Raw genomic sequence first — 7,308 nt, 5'->3', positions numbered from 1 at the left:
GTGCGTAAGATGGTCGTATTCGCTTCGACTATAGATAAGAATGTCGTCGAAGTAGACCACTACAAAATTCCCAATGAAGGCTCTTAGTACATGGCTCATGAGTCGCATGAACGTACTTGGGGCATTCGTAAGCCCGAAGGGCATCACGAGCCACTCGTAGAGGCCTTGCTTCGTTTTCAAGGCGGTTTTCCATTCATCGCCTTCTCTTGTTCGTACTTGATGGTATCCACTCTTAAGATCGATCTTGGAGAAGATCGTGGCTCCACTGAGTTCGTCGAGCATGTCATCAAGCCGAGGTATGGGATGTCGGTACTTGACCGTGATGTTGTTGATGGCGCGGCAATCCACACACATCCTCCAAGTCCCGTCCGTTTTCGGCACAAGTAGTACGGGTACAGCGCAAGGACTGAGACTTTCTCGGATATAACCCTTACTCATTAGCTCTTGGACTTGTTTCTCGAGCTCTCGGTCTCTTCAGGGTTCATCCGGTACACGGGCCGGTTAGGCAACGGTGCTCCAGACACTAGATCGATTTGGTGTTCAATCCCGCGTATAGGAGGTAATCCTGCAGGAATTTCATCCGGATATACATCGCTATAGTGCTCTAAGAGTCGGCTAACAGCAGGGCTATGAGTCGGTGTTTCCGAAGATAAGCTCAATTGATCCTTGAATACCAAGAGCAACACCGATTGTTCTTGACGAACAGCGCGCACGACATGACTAGCCTTTATATAGAAATTCTTTTTCTTCGGCTCAGAATCCTTGGTTAGTTTCAATTGCATCTCATGCACTTGAGATGGGCTCAGGGGCGCAAGCACAACCTTTCATTTGTCATACACGAAGGAATACTGGTTGGCTCGTCCGTCGTGGGTTACTTCCCGATCGAATTGCCATGGTCTTCCTAAAAGGATATGACCGGCTTGCATAGGAACGACGTCGCAAAGGACCTCGTCGCGATATTTTCCTATACTGAACGGAATTTTGACCCTTTCGGTCACTTTGAGTTCTCCGCTGTTATTAAGCCACTGCAGCTTGTATGGGTGCGGATGTTTTTCTGTGGATAGATCCAGCGTTTTCACCATATAGGCGCTGGCCACGTTGGTGCACGACCCACTATCAATAATCATTCCACATACTGTCTCTTCCGGAGTTACTAGCGTACTAAGTACTCGTCGAGTGACTAATAATTCACCGCTATCCGGGTAAGCGATCTCTTCCTCAAGATCGCCCGCCTCCTCCTCGTCTAATGACTCGTATTCTCCGCTGTCCGTAATAATCATTACCCTAGCATTTGGACAGTCACGAGCCATATGTCCCCTTCCCCGACATTTAAAACATATGATCTCCCGTGATCGTGGATCGCGTGTGGAGTCAGTTTGAGTTCGGGATTGCGAGGTTTCTGGAGCTTTCCCTTTATCCTTGTAACTTGGAAAGCTACGACCTTCGGTCGTTTCCTTTCGGGGTGTGGAGGTAGTCCTAGGGAGGGTAATGGGGTTGCTAGGCGAGGGTTTGGGCTTACTTAACCGGGCTTGCTTACGTTGGTTTTGCTTTTCGATCTGCACGGCCAAGTGTAAGAGCTCGTGGAGGTTTTGATATGGGTGGCGCTCGACCTTTCGAGCAATACTCTCGTTGAAGCCATCGAGGAACTGTGCCATCACGGTTTCCTCGTCCTCGTCCATCACTAATCTACTCCTAAGGTGCTCAAATTCCTCGAAATACTCTTCTACGGTCCTAGCACCTTGCGAAATCCTTCGATATTTTCGCTGGAGTTCGCGGTGGAAATGAGGTGGGATATAGCGTTTCCGCATTAACGCTTTCATTTCGCGCCAAGTGCCGATTGGCTCGATTTGAGCGCGGCGTCGTTCGGTCAGTTCTCGGTCCCACCAAGCTAAGGTGCTTTCAGCTAATTGAGCCGCCGCGTATTGGACTTGCCTACGGTCCGAATACGAATAACATTCAAATATGTTATCCATGCGACGTTCCCAATCGAGATACGCTTCCGGATCTATGCGACCTACGAACAATGGTGGTTTAAGCTTAAGGTCTCCCCCTTGACCCCGGATTGGTCTATAGTTATCATCCTCTACTTGGTTGGCCCATCGTTCGGGTCTAGCTCTGCGAGGTGGGTTCCTCTTAGGGATGTAATCGGGATCCGACTCCTCGTCGGACATTATCTCTCGGGGTCTGTGGTGTTGGTGCCTACGGGGCTCTCCTCTATCGGGAAGGTTATCTACCACTCTCTCTCTCGGCCTATGTCTTGGTCGGATATCGCTTTCTACATCGCTTGATAGATCGATAGGAGGGGGTTGGTTTTGCCTAGGGTGACCTATTGGTTCTTGCATATGCGGTTCGGGGGCCCGCTCGACCTCTAGCCTAGACAAGCGGTCCATAATCATCTGTAAGGATCTAAAAATATCGTTGTTGCTTGGTTCTCGGTTAGAACCTTCTCTAGAGGGCTCGGGGTTACTCATTGTTCGCTCAAGTCTCGCACAATGCAAATACTTCACGCAACGAACAAAAGACCCTATACTAACGTGCGAATCACTCAACAAATGTCGTGCTTGCCACTCAAATAAATCAAACAGCGAGTTATGTCAACCGAAAACAAAGATGATGCACGAGATGATGTTTTAAGAGGATGGTCGGATTTCACTCAACGCAAGAAACATTCAACGTGCAATGTGGACAGATTCAATATGTTCGTGCTTACTATGGCAACTATGTTACTAAGCCAATCTAGATGTCGGAATGGATTAAACTTATATAGGATGACGGAACAATGAACATGCAATAGATTTCTAACCGCACGATAACAGTTCAAGGGAACTAATCGAATCGAATCGCAAGCAAATTCACAATGGTGTATGAACAGATTCGTGCGTGCAATCGATCAAGTGATGTTCGGCTATTAATGGATGTTCAACCTAGTGGAAATCAAGGACAATCACGGCGCAACACAGCACAACAAACACAATCAATAATAACAAAGTTCAGAAACTCGAGTTGGAAGGATCTCACCCGAGTGGAGTGTTGGCGACGATGTGGTGTGCTATTCCGTTTGCTTGAGATCGATGTTAGGAATCTGGTCGTAGTTGCAAAGTCTGCGAAATGGATGGTGGAATGGATCAGCCCTTACCAAGGAACAAGACTTGACAAATTTTGTATTTTGTTTTCGGATTTTGAAACAAAGAAACGAAAAGAAGTAAAATGCAAACAAGGATAGATCTCACCCGATTTGTGTGATGTCCGATGGTAGGAGCTAAGCTCTGATACCAAAATGATATACGCCCAGATTGTCACATGGACTAGCGTCATGACTTGAATCTCATATGGCGGTTCCATGATTGGATCCTAAGACCTGAGATATCTACAGAATCCAACATGAGGAGTTGGTGCTTTGAATACGTCAAACGTCCTGCGTAACAGGAGGACTATAAAGGCGTGTATCAGGTACGAAACGAATCATGTGCTGGATTGCAGATAGTCAATAAGGGATTTGTACCTCTCGTAAAAGAGAGAGATATCGCTGGGCCCCTCGTGTGAGCGAGACTGTAGAAATGTGTGGCCGCACTATAGACGAATCGTCTATTTCACACAGTCGAACTCAGTGAACGAGAAAGCAGTCGAATCAGATAAGGTGGCTTGTTCATGCCTTATATTCGACATATGATATCGTGATACAAAAGGATCATCAACCGGAATCATCACTGGCGTTCGTAAGATCACGAACAAACTCTATTCGAGATAGGTAGTCATAGTGTCTTGCTAGAGACCGCCTATGACTTGTATATCCGAAATAGAGATTTCGGGTTATACTGCTATATCGGATGAGCCTACAGGGTCACACACACAGGAAAGGACAAATACGCGAGAAGAGACGAGAAAATCCCGGTGGAGCGGAGGCCAGACCGACCGGTCTAGAAGGTCTAGACCGATCGGTCCAGCCAACCCAGACCGATCGGTCCAGAGACGTGGACCGGTCGGTCCGGAGATAACGTGTGACAGTCACACGGTCTGGAAAGTGTTCCGGACCGATCGGTCCGGACCTATGGACCGATCGGTCCAGACGTAAAAGCTCCACACCGATCGGTCCAGACGTCGGGATTTACTAAACTCGCTCTAATTAGGGTTTTAAGTGGGATTAACTTTGGAGAACGCCTCCGAACTCTCTTGGTACGATTTTCAGACCCTATTGAGAGGTTTTGAGAGTGGAAAAACTAAGAGAGAGATCCCTAAAACCCTTGCGCAAAGAAGAAAGCGTTCTTCAGTCCTAGCAGACAAGTACCAACCGTTGGAATCCTTTCCGCCGTGTGGATACGTGTAGAGGGCAAGGTATTCTTCCTGCCTATAGTGATCGGACGAACACATCAATTGATACAGGCCCCGGATGCAGGTGGACGCGTCTATGATGGGAATGAACTCAAACGGATGGCAGTTCAATACTACCAAAATATTTTGGGATCTACTGAAGCTAATGTTAATTGTTGGACAATTGCACAACTACAAGATCTGCTTCAAACTCGATGCCCAACCCATTTGAAGGCTACCCTGGCAAAGTTACCTGATGAAGCAGAAATCAAAATGACAGTTTTCTCAGGGAAAGGTGCCTGGACCAGACGGATGTTCAGCTGAATTCTTCATGGAATGTTGGGATTTAGTTGGTGATGACATCACAAGAGCGGTGCAGGAGTTTTTCTACTCTGGGTCTTTACTTCAGCAGTGGAACACTACTCTTATTGCATTGATTCCGAAGATCAGGAATGCAACCCACTTACGTGACTTCAGACCGGTGTCGTGTTGCAACACGATATACAAAATTGTATAAAAAATACTAGCGAAAAGAATCAAGCAAGTTATTCCCCTGATAACTCGGCCTGATCTCTTAGGAATTAGATTCGCTCTTGAGATCCCAGGAAAACCCAACAGTGGTATCAGAGCCTGGTTGCTCTGCATGATTTTGTTAGAACCCGATCACGCACGTTATAGGATTTGAATTGTTTGAATCCATGTTTGCTTTGATGCTATGTATGATTTGATTGTGGATCTAGAGTAGATTTTCTGTTCATTGTTGCATAGTGTGCAAGAGCTTCGAATTCTGAGTTCGCAGGCGAAAACGGAGTCGAATTCGGGTCTGAAACGGGGCAGAATTGACGAAAACGAGATCTGATCACGTTTTCGCCTAGACCGATCGGTCTGGTCTTCTGAACCGATCGGCCTAGGGTTTCGCAAGTCGGTTGGACCGACAGGTCCGGACTAAGCGGTCTGCATGTGTAGACCGATCGGTCTGGACCAAGACCGATCAGTCTGGACCATTCCGGACCGAAAGGCCTGGACCGAACTTGACCCGAGATCGAGCCGTGTAGTCCGATCAGTCTAGGCCTAGACCGATCGGTCTGGATCCCGAGGCTCCACCAAAATTTGGTTTTTCATTTCGGGATCTGTTTTGAGCAATCGTTGCTTAAACCGGTCAACTGTGATTCAGAAATAGCATGATTCGTTCATTTGGATGATCCATAGTGAATGAATGCATATAACTTAATCAAGATATTAGATATGCTTGATTGAGTGGGAGCTTAGGGATTGGGATTACATAATCGAATGGATAGTCTATTCGGATTATGTACAATCGTTCCAAAGAAACCAGTTAGATCGAGGAGCTCTACGAGTAAAGCACTTGTCAAGGCCTCGATCGTACGTGTCATGGGCCATGCCAAAACTGGGTGTGCCGAATTATCTTGGTGAGGCAAGATGGAGAAATGCTGGTTCTCATAGCTTGAAAGTAGATGCTTGATCTAAGTGTGGTTTCGAAAATCCCTTGTTTATGTAATGCTAAGCGTGTACCTCCCATTATTAAAGCGCCTGTCAAGGCATCGATCGTCCGTAACACGGGTCATGCCAAAGCTGAGCGTGCCGGATTATCTTTGTGAGGCAGCGTGGGAAATCGTGGTTCCCGCAGCTTGAATATGGTTTACCTTAGGTTAAGTTGTCAAGTTTGACTTGAGACTTAATGGTACAGATGAGACGAGTATGCAATGATATTCGATATCATAGTCTCATAAAAGATCTAAGAGTCACATTGGATGTGATTGACATTAGATGTCTACCTAAATAGCATAAGACTGAGTGTAAAAACTTATTCTTATGTGAAATACGGATCTTAGTCCCATATAGAGAATTATTGTAGGGTTATTTTTCTTTATGGGAATATAGCTTGTATATGCATCATGTTGTCATTGATTGGTGATGGACTAGCTGGTAGTAGATCATTAATGTATTGTCGTTGATTGATGATGGACTAGCTGGTAGTAGATCATTCATACAATCTGCAATTTTGTTTTGTTCGCTCTGTTTTGTCTCTTTTTGTAGGACATGAGCTCATCTTTGCATCTGTGTTGTCATTGTTTGATGATGGACTAGCTGGTAGTAGATCATTGATACAATCTGCAATTTTGTTTTGTTCGTTCTGTTTTGTCTCTTTTGTAGACATGGCGTCAACCGGTAGCGTACCGAGTTTGACGATGCGATCTATCATTGAGAAGGATAAATTGACTGGGACGAACTTCTTGGACTGGTATCGTAACTTGAGAATTGTTCTCAAGCACGATAAGAAGTCGTACGTCCTGGAAGGGGCTTTACCAGCAGAGCCTGCGGCCAATGCCACGAGAGCCGTCAAAGATGTTTGGTTGAAGCATCAGACTGACGACAATGAGATCTCCTGTCTCATGTTGGGAAGCATGGCCCCGAATCTGTAAAAGCAGTTTGAGGGGAAGAGAGTGTTTGATATGATCGAACAGCTCAAGACCATGTTTCAGGAGCTAGCGCGTACTGAAAAGTACAAGACGCTGAAAGCTCTGGTGAAGACGGAGATGCCGAGAGGTAGCTCTGTCAACACCCACGTCCTCAACATGAGAGCTCATGTTGAAGAACTTGAGCGTATGGGAGTGAACCTCGATGGTGACTTAGTTGCAGACTTGATCCTGATGTCATTACCCGAGGACTATAACCAGTTCGTGATGCAGTACCATATGCACGGGATGACTAAGAGCTTAGCCGAACTGCATGGGATGCTGAAATCGGCCGAGCAGGATATCGTGGTGCCCAAGACTGTGCTTGCTGTTGAGAACAACTCCAGCAAGAAGCGGCGGGGCAAAGCCAAAAAGAATGTGGCGAAGAAGGCAAAAGTTGCCTCTACGCCTAAGCCTAAGCCCGATAACGGTGACTGTCATTACTGCGGAGTGTCTGGACACTGGAAGCGTAATTGTCATCTTTACTTTGAGGATCTGAAGGATAAGAAGCTTGGTGAAGCTT

At 46.4% G+C, this 7,308-nt stretch overlaps 1 protein-coding gene across 1 annotated transcript; it reads right to left on the bottom strand.

The window, feature by feature from the left end:
* Nucleotides 1-824: 824 nt before the first annotated feature.
* LOC104821189 lies at nt 825-2,471 on the bottom strand. The gene has a single exon (XM_010551989.1). The coding sequence runs from the start codon at nt 2,469-2,471 to the stop codon at nt 825-827; it is 1,647 nt and encodes a 548-aa protein (XP_010550291.1).
* Between the last annotated feature and the right edge of the window lie 4,837 nt (nt 2,472-7,308).

Source organism: Tarenaya hassleriana, unplaced genomic scaffold (assembly GCF_000463585.1).
Source record: "Tarenaya hassleriana unplaced genomic scaffold, ASM46358v1 Cleome323, whole genome shotgun sequence".
NCBI lineage: Eukaryota > Viridiplantae > Streptophyta > Magnoliopsida > Brassicales > Cleomaceae > Tarenaya > Tarenaya hassleriana.
This window is presented reverse-complemented; position numbering and strand designations above follow the sequence as displayed.